General features: G+C 41.0%; 1 protein-coding gene and 1 long non-coding RNA gene across 3 annotated transcripts in view; one reads left to right on the forward strand and one right to left on the reverse strand.

Annotated features, from left to right (window-relative positions):
- The window catches only part of MAGI2 (membrane associated guanylate kinase, WW and PDZ domain containing 2), a 1,282,556-nt gene extending 1,281,586 nt beyond the window's left edge, over positions 1-970 (reverse strand). The window contains exon 1 of the mRNA XM_087821115.1: positions 349-970. Coding sequence (XP_087677241.1) covers positions 349-649 — 301 coding nt within the window. The 5' untranslated portion in view covers positions 650-970. The remainder of the gene's footprint in view (positions 1-348) is intronic.
- On the forward strand, positions 360-17,269 carry LOC107542281 (uncharacterized). 2 transcript variants are annotated; one of them, XR_015715174.1, is made up of 3 exons: positions 360-520; positions 16,683-16,869; positions 16,969-17,269. It is a non-coding gene; the product is annotated as an uncharacterized LOC107542281 (long non-coding RNA). The 2 variants fall into 2 exon arrangements; XR_001603701.2 differs by lacking the exon at positions 360-520 and having other exon boundaries at positions 16,432-16,869.
- The last annotated feature ends 342 nt before the right edge of the window (positions 17,270-17,611 follow it).

A 17,611-nucleotide genomic window follows, 5' to 3' on the forward strand; every position in this document is an offset into this window, starting at 1 on the left:
CCCTGAAACCTTCACCCATTGCGGGCGATGCCACTGACGCACATTCAATTTGCCCGGGCGCCGCCCGCACCTCTGAGGTCAGGCCGGGCCGAGCACCTTCCACAGGGGAGGGGGTAACTGCGCAAACAAAGTTGTTCTCCGCGCGCAACCCGCCCTCCCTGCGCTGCGCCCCCCGCCCGGACCCTCCGCGCAGCTCCCTGGCTCCGCCGGCACCCCGTCGACCTCACCCCACCCCCGTGCAACACACCCCCTTCCACGGCGAGCCCACCCCGCCGGGGCCCGCGCGCCGAGCGGTGCAGCCTCCCGGTGCAGCCTCCCGGCGCAGCCCGAGCCGGCCGCCGCGCTCACCTTGCTTGACACACTTGAGCCGGAGCGGGTCCTTGCAGTGCTTGATGACGGCCAGCACGTCCCGGATGGTGAGCCCCGCCACGGGGGTCTCATTCACCTCCAGCAGGAGCTCCTCCGACACCAACTTGCTGCCGCTCTCATAGGCCACCTTGCCCGGCTTCACCTCCCCCAGGTAGGGGAACTGCCCGTTCTCGGCGCCCCCCTTCAGCTCAAAGCCCAGCTGGCCCTCCGGGTTCCTGCCAATGACACTCTCATGGACTTTGCTAGTCCAGTGGCTTTTCTTTTTCAAGCTTTTGGACATGGCAGTGGGGCGAGTCGCCTCAGCTCCTGAGGGGTTCCTCTGGGGCAGGGGTGCTGGCGGTGAAAGAACGAGGATGGAGGAGCCCGGGGGCCACGAGGTGAGAAGAGCAGACTTTGCCTTCCTCCCACCTCTGTCCGGTGCTTTCCCTCTTCTTTGGATGGAGTGTGGACGAGGAAGAGGAAGGATGAGAGGGACAGCTGGGCAGAGGTAGGAGAGCCTGGGTGAGGCTGTGCCGCCCCTTGAATGACACTCAAGGCTGTGGCCCCGCAGCGGAGGAGAGCGGTGGCGGCGGCCGCGGAGCCCGAGCGAGCAGCGGCGGCGCTGGCGAGCGGGCGGGGCGCGTGGGGGTGGGGACCGCGGGCGGGGATGCCGGCCACTCCTGCGCGCCGCGAGTGGGAGCGCGCCTGGGCGTGTGGCGCTAGCCGATGTCCATGGCAGCTGCAGTGGCAGCGGCGGTGCGAGTGCGCGCGTGCGGGTGTGTGTGTGTACTAGTTGTACTGTGCGGGCAGGAGGGGAGGGGAGGAGGCGGAGGCGGAGGGAGCCGGCCGAGGAGGAGGGCCGCGCGCGCAGGCAGGGGGGCGCTCCGCCGCGGCCCCTGCTCCCTCCCTCCGCAGCTTGACCCGGTAGTGAAGGCGGCAGAGAGGCAGGCTGGGCCCGCCTGGCAGCCGGCGAGAGGAGGCGGGAGCGGGAAAGGCGGGGAGCCGAGGCCCGGCGCGGGGAGGCCGGCGCGCAGGGCTGCGCGCCAAGTGCGGACCTTCCTTCAGCCTCCCAGCCGCCGAGCGGAGCGCTGGGCTGAGGGGCCGCCCGGACGCCCTCGGACGCGGGCTGGGCTCAGGCGGAACCGGCGAGACCTGGATCGGAGCGCGCTCCCGGCCGGCGCTACCGCTCGCGCGCCGCCGCTCCGGGGTGCGGGGTCCCGCCGCGGGAGAGCCGCCTGCGGGGCCCGCTGTGGAACTGCGGGAGAGGCCGGGGCGCTGGGAGGCAGGCGTGGGAGCTCGCACTTCAGATACTTCGTCTCTTCACGCTTCAGCCTCGTGGCAGAGTTCTCAGAAGCCCCCCAAGCGGAGCGGGAAGTTAGAGAACGGCAGGGCGGGCGCCCCGACGGGGGAAGGGCGAAGCTGCACCCCTCTCCCGGGGACGGCCCAGCCCGCGCGGCCGGCCGGCGGGGACAGCGCTGGGCGGAGCTGCCTGGTGAAAGGCGACTCCCGGGGCGAGGGGAAGGGGCTTCAGGTTTCCTCGTTAGGAGCAGCGGAACGAGAGGGGCTGCGGGCGGGGGCGGGGGAGGAGCGCGGTGAGCGCCCCCTCGGAGGGACGGACGGTTTACCGCGGGAGTGCGGCCGCGCGGCCGGCGCACGCCCGGGCCCTGGAAGGCTGCCACCCCCGCTTGCAGCCGGGGAAGAAACCTTCAGATGACCTGGCCGGACACCTCCTGCTGCGGGACGGAAGGGACGGCTCGGAGGGAGAGCGCCGCGGCCGAGCCGGGGGGACTCGGCTCGCTGGCCCAGCACCGGGCTGCTTAACCTTCGCCAAGTTTTCGGGCAGGCGGCGAGGTGAGGACCGGGGCGCAAGGATGCTAGAGGGCTGCTGATTTTCACTCGACTGCGAATTTCCTGTGAGATGTTAGGGGTGATGTTATAAAAAAATTCTTGTAACTGGTAAATGAATTTCATTTGCTTTACTTTCAAATGATAAGTTTAAGACCAAAAAAAAAAAAAAAAAAGGCGCACACCTACTCATCTCTAAATCAAAGCATGGAAAGCACTGAGTACTGAGGGATCTTGACGCCTGAGATGAAGACAGTGTGGGAGGCAAGCGGTACAGTTAATGTGTTGTCAACCCAAACAGAAAGGCCAGGTTTGAATTCAGGCGCTGCTACTTACCAAGAGTGTGCTCTTAAGTATCTCGTTTGACCTTCCTGAGCACCAGTCTCCTTGTTTGTTAAACAGGCTTAGACGCACTAATCCGCTGGGCCTGTGATGAGGGTGAGAGCAGGTTAATGTATGCAAACTGCTTGCCTGACTTAGGTGGGTAGCACTTGAAATGATAATTTCCTTCCTTTTTCCCTCTCAGGTATAACTCATTATTTGGGGGAAAAGAGAATCAAATTTAGTCAGACCTGAAAGAAAGATGATTTGTTTAACCATGTGTCTTTTTTCACTTGGGAAACCGGATCCCCAATGAGTTGGCTGCGACTGATGAGGATTATTCAGTGAGCCAGGAACAGTGCCAGGATCGGAAACCAGAGCTGCAGGCAATGCCCAGGAGTAGGCAAGGCTTTTTCTAGCATAGCCCAATCTCACCTCCCCAAAAAATTGGCTTTTAGCATTATGAGACATTCCTAAGTGGAAATTGATAATGAGAACTATTTACTTTTCAACACCAATTACAGACTAACGTGTATGGGCAATACTAATATTTATCAAGTTCTAACTACATGCTAGATGTTCTCCTATAGGCTTTACATATATTAATTTATTTCTCCTGACATCTTAATAAAGTAGGCACTATTATCCCCTTTGACAGATAAGAAAATTGAGGAATAGAGAAATTAACTTTTGCAACCCTGCAGTTTTAGTGAATGACCCAAGTTTTTTGGCTCCAGACCTGGTCTCAATCACTGTATTGTCTCTCTCCCCCTACATTTACAGTGTGTCATACCAGTCATCAGTACATAGTGTCCCCAAAGGTTTAGCCTGCATTTTATTGTAGGAATAATTAGGAAAAATGGAAACAAACGGAGCAAGAGATTAGAATAAAAGCATTTTACCCTTGAGAACTCAGGAGAGCCATTGAAGAGGTGTGTGTCAGCTAATTGAGTGCTTCTCAGCTCCTAATTCATCTTCTTTGCCTTACGTTGTGATATTAGAACTAGAACCTATAAACATTTCTTTGTTGTTAGTTGGCACAGTGTTAGGACTTGTCAGTAGAAGGTGCTAGAAGGACACTACATAAAAAGGGGACTTCTTGGTTCCAGTGCTTCTTCTATGGTGTACAGGTCAGTGGGTGGCTTTCTAGCCAGTGATATGCAAGCAACCAGTGTCTCACACCCTCCAGTAAATTTCGCCGGTTCCCTAGCATGTGACTCCCTAGTAAGCCTTGCTGGAGCCCCAGTGCATAGCTTCCTAGCAAGTTTCTCTGGCTCCCCAGCTGGTAGTTTCCTCACCAGCCCAGTCTGTGACATGTCAACAAATTTCTTGTCCACCAAGTGAGCCACAGGCAGATTATCTCCTTTGAGGTCTCTCAGGCTTTGTAGGGTAGAGGACATGGATAGGGACTGGGGATTCTGTGTTATCCCACAGCCCTAGAGTTGGTAGCTGTGCCCTAAATCCGATATTGCTGTATTCTTCAGTGATCTCTTCTCTTAGTACTCACTCCCCTTCTACTAGCTAATAATTCTTTATATTAAGTTTCTCCTGTTCCAGTTATGGTGTGAATTTTGTCTCTTGACTAGGCCTTGGCTGATACAAAGCTAAAGAGATCATGTAGAACCATGAGTAGAGCTAGAGCGCTATCCCAGGAGTCAGAAGTTGTCCTCCTGTCCTTAGCTGTACAACCTTGACTAAGCCACTTTAACTCCCAGAGTTTGTTCCCTTGTTTGTAAAAAGGGTGTGACTACATATGACAAGGTTTTGTGAGCATCATGTAAAATTTGAAAGCACTTTAAAACTAAAATGCTATCACAATTAAAGTTGTTAATTATCCGTAGAGAAACAGAGTAGAAAGGAAGAAGATGGACATATTTTCTTTAAGAAAAAAGTTACATGCATTCTGGTACTTAGATTGTTTCCTGGGGGTAAAAACAGCATTTTTTTCCTAAGATTTATTGTCATCAAATAAAAAATATTATTGGTTGCTTGCTAGGTTGACTTTGCCTAGCTTTTCAGAGGTAAAAACAAATAGTTTCTAGTCTCAAATAGTTCAAGTTTCCAGCTCTATGAAAAATACAAATAAAATTGCAAACATTTTGAAATGCTAATTTCAGACTAATTTGATTGTTTTCTCTTCTGGTATCCTTCGTACTTGCTTTGGTTTTGTCTCCTTTACCCTTTCTGGGTTTGATGCCTGGGTCAAGAAAGAATTATTTCATTGCTGAGCACTCTATGTGCAGAGCATGGCACCAGATAGTTCATGCTATTCCAAAAGAAAAATAGTTTAGGAATCTTAAGAGCTCAAGGAAGAAAAGCATGAGTGTATTCAGTCTTTACAAGTGTTCTGTGAGGTGGATGCTTGTGGGAAATTCCACCTCATCCCCTTGGGTCCCTTAGATTGGGTCTGAGTGTCCTTCCCCCAGCTTCTGTGTTCTTTTATTTCTCACTGCTATCCCCTGCTACTCTGTTTGGAATACTGCCCACAGGCTCCTTGACTCACTTTGCCTTCAGGCACAGAGAATCAGAGAGAACCACCTGGGAGTTAACTTTTCTCCCTGTGCACCTTTCCCAAGGACTGCCCTATGGAGTATAAAAGCCCAGCCCTGTTGCCTCTGGTAGTAAGAAAATCTTAGATGTAATTTATACCCCAAAGCTCCCCTGCAGGGTCATGCTGATGCTAGGATTTTGCCTGAAATCACTTCCTCCCATATCTTGCTTACTCTGGTAACTTATGTATTTTTTCCTGGAAGCATTTCCTTAATAAATCACTTGCACACAATCTTCATCTCAGTGTGTGATTCTGGGGATCCTGACCTGCAACATTACTATTCCTTTTTACAGATGAGGAAACTGAGGTTCAGGTATTTTAAACTGCCTAATGTCACTCTCTCAATCAGGGGTGGAGTTGTGATTTGATCCAGTCTGTGTGACTCTCAAGCTCTTACTACTAATGCACTGTTACATTTAAAGTACCTAATACTGAGTGTTTTTAATTAACTTAACAGAAATAGACACAAAATTCAGCAATTGATTGATCAACAAATTACTGTATCCCTAATGATCTCTAAGTGTTTGAGGAGAAAGAATAAGGAACCATGGGAAGTAAGACTAAAGCATGGTGCACCCCCATCTAGAAAAACTGTTATAAAGAGAGAGATCTACCTGACCCCAAGTATGAAGACATGTCCCACATTTTAGCAGAGAGTGTAAATGTCCAATGTGATTTTCAGTCAAGGGCTTTCTTCATGCTGAGGTTGAATTGGTTATTGTATCTTTCCTGTTGTTTCTAACAAATTATCACAAACTTGGCAGTTTTAAACAACACAGATTTATTATCTACAGTTGTGGAGGCCAAAAGTTCAAAATAAGTCTGCTGGGCTAAAATTAAGACATAGGAGGGACTATGTTCCTTCTGGATCTCTAGGAGAGAATTCTATTTCTTACACTTTCCTGCTTTTAGAGGCCCCTTGAACTCTTTGGTTTGTGACCCCCTTCCTCTGTCTTCAAAGCTAGCAACAGCAGGTCAAGTCCTGCTTATATTTTATCACTCAGACACTGAATTGCCTGCCTCCCTCTTCCACTTTTCAATACTCTGATCATATCAGGCCTACCCAGATAATCTCACTATTTTTAAATCAGCTGATTAACAATCTTAGTTCCATCTATAACGTTAATTTCCCTTTGCTATATATATATAGCATATGCACAGGTTCCAGAGATTAGGATCTGGACGTCTATGCAGAGGGGTGGGAGGGGAGCATCATTCTGTCTACCACGGTATTATAGGACACCACCTAGTCATATCCTCACTGTTGATACTTTAGTTCAGATTGTCGACATCACTACTGCATATTATCCCCAACTTTTACCTCAGAAACCTCTCTTGTGTTGCCTGAGAGGACTTTTTGAAACTTCTCCATTCTGCCTAAAATCCTCCAGTGCTGCCCATTAAATACACAGCAGAGTTTAAACTCTTTAACTCTCTTTGTTCCTCCTCTGCCTCCATGCTAACTCTCCAGCCATTTTTTTTCCGTATGGCCACTGGAATTGGAACCCAGAGCCACCTATCTAATGTGGGCCTTCCAAGGCAAGCAGCATCTATTCTAGATCCCTTGGAATATAATTAAACACAGAAATTTCAAAATTGAATTTTAATGTTCAGATCAGGGCAGTGAGGTATAGCGCCTGGCCCATCACCCACCGTGTTTGGAACTTGGGGCAGCTGACCCAGGTGTCCTACCCAAAGTCAGGCCGGAGTCTCCTCTTCCCCTCACATTCCTCTTACAGTCATCCTGAATTGCTTTGTTTCCTTGGCTCACTAGGTCGTTTTGTTGTTCTCAGTTTTCCTGACATGCAATCCGCTCTCTATGTGTGGTTTATACCTGCTCACCCTCTAAGACAAACTTCTAAAGTCACCTTCTCTCAGAAACCTTTTCTGACTCCTTCCTCCTTCCAATACAATGTGGAACTCTCCTTATGTCTCCATGTACCCTTCGTGGAAACAGGGCTTCTGATTCACTTCCTTATTTTCCAGCTTGTCTTCCATAGAAGGATGGGTGGGTTGTTTGTTTATTTAATTTATTCATCTTTGCATTCTTACCACCTTGCACATTCTCTGGCACAATGCACATGCTCAACAGAATTCTGTCCAATGTGCAAAGTGATGCTGTATACAATTTTATCATATGAGCACCATCTTAATATGTTATGACCACCTTAATATGAATTTTTATCTTTAGTATTAAATTATTATCTCTTACACCCATACTAATGTCTTAAAAGACTGGAATGCAGAAGAGCAGAGCACATATTGATGAAGAAAAGACAAAATATACTTAGCTGTGAGTCTATGGTTGAGAAAAGAAGACAGATTCTTCAAGAGTTTGACAGGGTCTGATCAGGGTCCAAGAGGTGATGGTAGTAGTGATGGTGGTCGTAGAGGATAAACTTTACCCACTCCATCATTTGTCAGTTATTAAACCTCCTCTCACTTCTGCTACAGTATTCACACAAAAATGCTAATCCATATTTATAAGGGAGATTTATTTAACATAATGCACAGCTTCTCATACTTTCCTATCAAAATATCTCTAACAATTATGTATTCACTCACCCCCAGCGAAAAGTAATCTTATTTAAAGTCTCCAATTTTCATTTAAAAATTCATTTGGATTTTAGATTCTACTCTGTAGAAGTACATATTTATACAGCTATAAAATATGACACCTTCCCCAGACTTTGCCTAAATTATGTTCCAGGAGGATTTGCTATGTTTTCCCAGTGGTTTCTTGACCGAGTGAGGCAGTTCCGTGTGGGTGCAGAGCTTGAGTCCAGTGACCGGAAATACAAGCCCAAGTTCTGGAGGAAATTTGGGCTGCAGATACAGATGTGGGGACACTTTGAAACCTTGACCCTTTGCCTTGCCTAACAGAGTGCAAACTGTGATGAGAAAAGTACTGAACTGGTTTACAACACCTTTTACTAGGCAGAGAGGAGAGAAAAGATCAGTGAAGATAACTGTATTCCAAGGTGAGGACCTAACATTAAAAAATCAGGGCTCTTAATGCTACTCGGTAGAAGGTTTAGGGGCTTAGACTCCTCCAAACACATGCACAAAATTGCATATTTTATTTATCAGATTACATTATAATGTGAATTCTCTTTACCTCAAAAGCTTAAATATTTTAGTGATTGTAAATTTTGGGTTTATATTAAGTAAATTAGCACGGAAGGATCAGAACTGTTTCATTTCAGTCTAGAATTAATATTCATTGATTGTGCTTCTGCATTTCATAGAACTGTCTTACTATTTTTCAGTATTGCTCTTAGTATTGAGAGGGAATGTATTGTCCAATGTCTCTGAAACTCAGGAACTTACTCTCAAAGAGCAGTCAGTCAGTCACCTCACCCTGTGCAAACAATCTGGGGACAGGCAAAATTTTACTATTTAAATCTATGAGAGCATTAGATCATTTTAGTTGCTAGAAAGTTCCTAACATACCTCTTTGTGGGAAATTCATAGACATGTGGCATATACAAAGTGGGAAAGAGAACTACAAAATCATTTGAATCATTGACCCATCTAAACTACAGAGTTCACAGGATGTGGAGGAATTTGACCAGCTCAAGAAAACATGAAAATATTTTTTTTGCTCTTTGACTTTAAAATCATTGCAATATTTTATGTAAATGATAATGAGTAAGACCTCTTTATTCTTTTGTTACCTTATTTAACATATGCACAAAATATAACAAGATAATATTGTATTTGGATCTGGAAATGTATTCCTTCTCATGCAGTGTTACACTGTCATACTTCTTGAATGTCAGTATCTGAATTTGTGGGGTTTTTTGCCTTTTACTTAGTGCCTGTCAATCTTTTATCACTTCACATTCTATTGATCTCAAAAAGATATTCTCATACCTTTTATACACTTAGAACTTTCTTACTAGATTTTTTTTAAACTCTCCAAAAATTCTGGTACTTCAAATTCATGCCATCAGTAGCTATATTTATCACCCCTTTTTTATTTGTGTGCAATTTGCTGGCTCTTTCTACTTTATGATTCTAAATCTTTTAAAACCATCTTACCATTTTTTCATGCATTCGTCCTTACAGAAAATTCTATCTGTAAAACACTACTGATCTCTTAATTTCTACTTACATTTTTTCATATTATTTATTCCTTCTGTTTCCAAATGTGCTGCTTAATTTATATTTCTGTATAATTTATTTATAATAGCTCCTTATTATATGTCTTCAGTTCTCCATCAGTTTCCATGATAATTTTTCTAATAAATTCAAAATATTCTACATGTATTTTTAATACAATGTCTACTGCCCATATTCTAATCTTGTATGTATTATTTCTATCATTTTTGTTCTTAATTTAAAATGACAACAATTTTTATTACAAGAATGTAAAAGAAGCAATAAAAGGACAACATTATCATGGGCTTAATTTTTGTCAGTGAAAAATCTTGTAGGTGTAAAGAAAGTTATGGAAAGAAAGTGAATATGTTCTATTTTGAAATAGTAAGGAATAGTCAGATGTGTTTTCTAGTCTTTGGAAAAGCATATTTCAAAAAAATTCAAAGAAAAGTTCATCATGTTTCCTCGTCCAGATTATTGAGAAGCAAAAAATACTCATGAACATTTAGTATCAATGAGAATGTAATTCTAATCCTACTAATTGTAATAATTTTTCATATTTTTCCAAACACTATTCTGAGTGGTATGATTTGCTTTTAACCATTTTGAGTGTTATAGATGTCTTTCAGAATATGATGAATCTAGTGATCTTATCCCACCCTTCTCCCTCTACCACAAATGCATATATATATGCATCTTCTAAATATTACATATAATTTCATGTAATTTATAGGTCCATTGAAGCTAAACCATTTGTTTTGATGAGGGATTCTTTGGAAGTCCAGCTTAAATCAACCTTTTATGTAAAGTTTTTTATTTATTTATACATAATCAGCTGAAAGTAATCTTCTCTGATGAACTCCTATGAAATGCTACCTGATCCTTCTCATCACATTTCTTTCTGCCTTGTATTACATACAACATTCTAGTCATATCTCAGCCTCATGCTAGGCTGGATCGTGAGAGCATGCCTTCATGTTTGTATTCCTCACAGAAGTGGAATGAGTGACAGAAAATACAATAGTAGAAAAAAATGAATATACATAACCACAATGAATATGAAAGGGCCAACTGTATCTATTAAACACAGAATCAACTGATGCTAGTAAAGTAAACCCAAAATCTTAAAATGTATCTTAAATGACAAAACCACAAGGAGCTTGCCATCTGGGAAGGTATTAAAGTCTTAAGACTATTGTACAACATTTTACCTATCAAGGAGAATAATTTTAGACATAAAAAAGGGAGGGCACATTTCTTTAAAGGAAAATCGTAGTTTAAAATGAGACATGGGATAAATTGAAATCATTTAATTGCTTTAGAGGATCTTAATCTTTCACCTTCTCTTAGGTCTTAGGGCAATAAAAGAATCAGGAAGTTTGCAAGCCATTGTCTGTAATCTCTGAAGAAAAGTGGACATGAAGGGATTCAGTAGAAGACGAGTGAAAAGCAAAGCTATCATGATTTTCCAAAGAGGTGAAAGATGAACTCCAGAAACTATATACCACAAAAGTTAGGACATCGAGAAAGAAGTGATAACATGAAGCTCGTCTAGCTTCTTAAAAAACAAGTCAAATTTTAAAATGCACATTTTTACTTATAAAGCACAAGTTGTTTGTTGTGGATCAATGTTAGCTTAATCATTAGTCATTAATGCCATCAGTGCTTTTCATATATCTGCAATAATACTCAAAGATCAGGCTTCTGTCACTGTGTTTAATATCTTAAAGTGGTGCTGCACTTTGCAAATGCTCTTTAACACATCTGGTTTGTGGAGCATGCACAGAATAGGTTTATTACTTCCCTCTCGAGCACTCAGTATTTAATATATGTCCTTCCAATCAACTCCCATTTTTGCCTCATATTAATTTTGTAGGCTCACTCCTGATCCTTTTTCAAAAGACCTTCTAAGCCTTTTCTTTAATAATCCACTGACCGTAAAGCTATCAGATATGAAGACCACTACCACAACATTAATATCGTAAATTGATAATTCAAATGTAATCAATATATTTAATGTACTGTGCACTTTGTGTAAATAAAAATATACTATTAATAAATATAATACAATTCAAAATTTTACGTAACTGTGTGATAAATTTTAGCTTATGTTATTTAAGGGCAATTATGAATATTTTACCTACAGTTAGTATTAGTTGTGACAGTGGTCAATTGCTAGTTATATATGGTCTAGATTTAAATGAATTCCATCTAGTTTTGAGTCTTAATTTAATAATTTGCATATATTAAAGTCTTGTAGTGACTGCCATTTTACTAAAATTTCAAAATTTTGAGGGCATATTTTTAACATATGTTTTTTACTTTAGCCTGTATTTAAATTTTTATTGTCAACAGTATCTTGATAGGAGAACTAGAAATATGGAAATATTTTCTTTAACAACAATAGGTGTTGAAGAGGTAAAGGGTCCTGTATACCTGGTCTGTTTCATTGTGTAACTGCAGGAGCTTAGGGGCTCATTCAAACACCTTACAGGCCTCAAGAAGGACAAACATACTACATTTTCCTCTTCAAGCCCAGAAGCCATTTTAAAGGCTTTCAGTTTATGTTTATGTATAAACATTCTCTGAAGCTCCCATTTTAGCAGAAAGCTAAATAAAAGAAGTTTAAAATTTCCCAGTACTAATGGAGATTTACTTCATAGCCCTTTTCTTTGGAGACAAATATAGGTCCCTCCTCAAGGGTAGGACTATTTGTACATGAGGTATGATTTAAAAAGCTAAAAACATCTTTTCTGCTCTCTCCAAAATGCTTCACTATGTTTTGTCATATTGCCTGATAATTTTTCCTTAGAGACATGTCCTTTTGAGATAATAGAATGCAAATGTCTCTGAAAGGGTGTTTCTGCTTTAGTTATGCTCATATGGCTACTAGTGAACAAAATACATTCATTACAGGATAAAGGGAAGATTGCCAGCTAACAAATCCCTAGAGTGTGTACTACACCAAACGTTGCTTAGCAATTTCCATGATTTTCTCAGTCTAGTTTATAAGAATAAAGAGATTAAACATCAAGGGAATATGGGTTTGTTACATAAAGTTGTACAATTGGTATTCTTTGCTTCTAGTCTCCCTATTGATTTAAAAACAGTGGATATGGAATGTTAACAAGTAGGTGATGGACAGTGGGTACTACTTTTATTTGAGTGGTATGGAAAGGCCTCTCCTAGGAGGTGACTTTTTTTAAAGAACTTTAAATTTTATTTTTCAATTACAGTTTACATTCACCGTTATTTCGTATTACTTTCAGGTGTACAGCAGAGTGGGCAATCAGATACTTTACAAAGTGTCCCCCTGATATTTCCTGTACCCACCTGGTACCATACATAGTCATTACAATATTATAGACCATATTCTCTATGCTCTACATCCTCGGCACTATCCTGCAACTACCAACATGTGCTTCTTAATCCCCTCAGCTTCTTCACCCAGACCCCCAACACCCACCCTCTCCAGCAACCATCAGTTTGTTCTTTCTATGAGTTTGCCTCAGTTCTGTTTATTTATTTTGTTCTTTAGACTTCACATGTAAGTGAAATCATATGGTGTTTGTCTCTCTGACTGATTTCACGTAAGATAATACCCTCTAGTTCCATCCATGGTGTTGCAAATGGTAAGATTTTATTCTCTTTTATGGTAGAGTAATATTCCATGGTATATATGTACCACAACTTTTTCATTCACTTATTTATTAATGGGCACTTGGATTGCTTCCATAGTTTCGTTATTGTAAATAATTCTGCAATGAATGTAGGGGTGCACATATCCACTCAAATTACTGTTTTGAGTTTCTTCAGATATGTACCCAGAAGTGGAATCACTGGATCATAAGACAGTTCCATTTTGTTTTTTGAGGACCCTCCATACTGTTTTCCATAGTTGCTGCACCAGTCTGCATTCCCACCAACAGTGCACCAGGGTTCCCTTTTCTCCACATCCTAGCCAGCACTTGTTTTGTTTGTTGATTGTAGTCATTCTGACAAGAGTGAGGTGATATCTCATTGTGGTCCTAATTTGCATTTATCTGATGATTAGTGATGTTGAGCATCTTTACACATCTATTCGCCATTTGTATCTTTTCTTTGGAGAAGTGTCTATTCAGGTTCTCTGCCCATATATTAATTGGGTTGTTTCTTTCTTTGGTGTTGAGTAGAATGAATTCTTTATAAATTTGAGATATTAACCCCTTATCAGATCTATCATTGACAGATATCTTTTCCCATTTAGTAGGTTGTCTTTTTGTTTTGTTGATGGTTTCCTTTGCTGTGCAAAAACTTTTTAGTTTGATGTAGTCCTGTGTGTTTATTTTTCTTTTGTTTCCCTTGCCCGAGGAGATATATCAAAAAGAAATATTGCTAAGAGAAATGTCAGAGATTTTACTGCCTACATTTTCTTCTAGGAGTTTATTCTTGTATGTGGTATAAGAAGGTGGTCCAGTGTCATTTATTTGCATGTATCTTTCCAATTTTTCCAACACCATTTATTAAACAGACTGTCTATATCCCATTGTATGTTCTTGTCCTAGGAGGTGATTTTTAAGCCAGGACTTAAATGAGGAACCATATTCAATTGTATAAAAATCTGGGGAAAGGACTTTTCAGGCAGAGGAAAGAGAAGTATCTAGGTCCTGAAGTGGTAAGGAACTTGATGTGTCAGAGACTATACGATTTTCACTTTCACTAATTTATACACTCAAATTATACTACCCCATAGATTAGTCTGTAAGGCCTTTCACAAATTAGACCTTGCTTAAAAGTTAATTCTCCCCCAACTTCTTGCCATGCACCATGCTAATCCTTGCCTCTATGACTTTGGATATGCTGTTTCTTTCCTTTGATAGTCACTCATTCATTCATTCTTGCAGGATAAACTATGACTTATCTCTTAAACTTCACCTCAAGTATTCTCTCTTTTAGGAAGTCCTCCCTTCTCTCTCCTACCTACCATTTATAGAATTATTCATTCTTTGTGCTCAATTGATTCTTTGTGTTTTCTTCTGAAAGAGAAGGATGTTGGCCTCTCTTAACAATGTGCAATGTTTACACAATCAGTGTGTTCACTACACATCATCTTTTTTTAATATCCTGTATTCATGATTTCAAATCAACTGTGATTCAGTGATGCTTTAAACATCATTTTAATTTCATTAATTAAAAAAATATGTATACATTGAAAAATATAAGTTATGACAACAGCATGGAAATCTTTGTATTAAAAAGTAACTTAAATTATAACTGAAATAGACCAAAGATACATGGAGAAGGTGTGAACCACACATACATAGCTGAAAGCTAGCCTGGAGTCATCTTGAGTGATTCTGTCCAAAAGGGCTGCCTAAAAGGCAGTAGGATCCCAACAGAGAGTCTGTGAAGATACGGACTCCTGAGACCCAAAGCCCAGTCAGGTGCAGGTGAGAGAAGCCTGCAGATGAGTGGGGAGAGGAGTAAATGGTTCTGCAGAATCCCCCAAGGAGCTGAAACCCCTGGAAAGGAAAAGGAGCGACAGCCAAGCCGGAAAGCAAGACGGCAGCTCACTGATGCCAGCATGCGGAGCTTTCCTGGCCCCACCTCTGCTCCCTGCACCATCTTGAACCTGGTATGGTCAGAAACAGTGCAGGCTAGCAGTTAAGGAGGGGAAGGAAGACAAGTTGGGAAAATAGGGGAGTATCTTTCCAAGCCGTACTTTCTACTGCAGGCCTGCCTTCTGTTGCACAGCTGATTAGGTGAGTGCAGAAGCTTTAATTTTGAATGAAGCTTGAAGTTTTTATTATTACTTTAGCTACACCTATCAGTTTCAGAAGTGAAATAGTTTAAGTGACAAAAGTACCAGGAGGATTTATTATTTAAGAGAGCTATGGGGGACCAACCAAGATTTTATCTAGGGGAAGGAGAAGAATCGCCCTGTAGAGGATACTTCAAGGAACATTATGAGAAAAAAAGAAAGTTACTTAATGATTTCATTTTGCCAATTTGTTTCCTTCATAATATTACCCTATATTTATATATCCATTCCTGCATAATATATCAAAAACATACATTTATCTATGTGCATGTATAATATGGAACACATGCTACAGTTTTCTTGATTTTTTAAAAAATTCTTATTTGGTTATTCTCTCAATTTTATTTTTATATATTCTTTGTAAATGCTATAGCTATAAGCAAATAAGGGTAAAGTGCTTATATGCAAGATTCTACATGTGTTTCTTTATAATTGATAAAATCATGTTTTACCAAAACCCCATGTGCTATGTGATATATTTGACCCCCTCTCATACTTGCATGTGACTGTTTATAAAACACAAATCAACTCAAATCAACAGGACCAGAATTATATTTGAAAAAAATATATGTTCAATAAGATGTGTAAGATGAGGCAGAATTAATTCTAAGTGAGTTCACAGAGGATTTGAAATTAGATGTAAATCTGTAATATCATATTACTTTAGATATGGATTAATACTAGATTTGCATTCACAGAAAGGTATTATGTTTACCTCTGAGTACAGAACATTAGAACAGATATACTATCTTTACCCTCTCTTTTCCTCCTCTGCTACCTAAATATCATTAAAAAATCTGTCCATCTTGATTATCAACATTAAAGAGTGGTTTTGAGGAATGCAAAGGACCTAAAATTTACCTTTTAGTGGGAGATAGAATACAATTAAGAAATATTTTTATAAGTGCAGAAAAATTTTTTAAAAGGAAACAATTTTAATACCTTAAAAACCTGATTTATCAAATACTGAATTTTAGATAGCAATGCTATCAAAGATATAAAAAACACACAAAAGATTTTCCTGAATAAGTGTTCCACATTTAGCTTAAGTAATTCATTTAGGACATAGCCTTCCACTATCAGTATGTGGGTATTAAGGAATGTTATTTGAAACAAATATTGAAAATTCTCAAAATTTAGGTCCTATGATTTAGAATTTAGATGTTGTCAAAAGGAGATTAGACTTAACTCAGACAAACAATAGTGGGGGGAAGGATTGGGGAGGGGGTGGGGGCAGGGTGAAGGAAATCAATGAGGAAAAAAGGGCCATCTGTAATACTTTCAACAATAAAGACAAAAAGATTATTATTGGTCATACCATTTAAATGATACATATGAATATTCTGGTAAACAAAAGCCATTAATGGCCTATAATCTCATCCTCACTAGTATAATGCAGGATAAAGTACATAAAATATCTATTTATATTATTTCATTATTAATGACTATTCATGAAATATTTAAACCCTCAAGAATATTATAATGAATAGTTATTGATACTCAGCATTACTCTGAACATTTGCTTAACAGTACTGGTTGTAATTCAGTGCATCATTGCACACCCCTAATCTCCTACCCACGGACTGTTCTCCGCTACCTCCTTACTTCTAGAAGCCCTTTTTCTTCACATTGGCCATGATCCCAGATAAAGTACTCACCTTCCCAGACTCTGTTTCTTTTTTTAAAAAAATATGTTTTTGTTGATTTTTTTAGAGAAGAAGGGAGAGGGATAGAGAGAAACACCGAGGAGAAAGAAACATCATTGATCCGCTGCCTCCTGCAAGCCCCCCACTGAGGATCGAGCCCGAAACCCCTTGGTTCCTAGGTCGATGCTCAGCCACTGAGCCACACTGGCCGGGCCAGACTCTGTTTCAATCAAGTGTGACCATGTAACAAACGTGTAGGTAATGTGATAGAAGTATGGATCTGCTAAAGACTCCTGGGAATGTTTTTGTTTTTCTAACACAGACACTCTTCTTGTCCCTTTCCGTTTTCCTAGCCTATAGCACAACTGAAGAGGGAGACCATCTTGCCTCCATGATTTGAAGCATGAAGATAAAAGCTTCACTGTGAGGACGGTGGAGCAAAATGATGGAAGGGGCCCTAGCCTGCCTTCAGGCGTCTTGTTATGGGAGGAAAACAAAATGCTGTTATCAGCTTAAGCTACGGAGATAGGCTTCTACTTCATGTAGCTAATTATATCACAATTCATACACTATACATAAAATTGGTAAAAGTGTTCATTTTCAAGGCTTAATCCAAGAGACTCATGATACCTAACAATAAAATCTCAAAAAGAAGTATCGTTCTTTAATTCATTGTGAATTTGAATTGGTCTTTCACAGTCTTTTAGTTACCTAACTAGTAAATACATTGGAACATTTAAATTTCCGAATAATGCCGGTGAATCCTGTTAATGTCCCAGTGTGAATATGACTGTGTGTATGTGCATGTGCGTGTGTGCACATATATTCAAGGTGCCTACAGGATGACTATTTCCTGGGTTACTCGGTGGTAGTGATCTCCAACCCATTCTTTAAATCTCTCCATCCAAGTTCCACTTCCTTTGGAAATAGATCTTAATATATCCCATTGAATATATCCTAAATAGATAATATATCATATATATAATAAATATATAA

Source organism: Miniopterus natalensis, chromosome 10 (genome assembly GCF_054644295.1).
Source record: "Miniopterus natalensis isolate mMinNat1 chromosome 10, mMinNat1.hap1, whole genome shotgun sequence".
NCBI lineage: Eukaryota > Metazoa > Chordata > Mammalia > Chiroptera > Miniopteridae > Miniopterus > Miniopterus natalensis.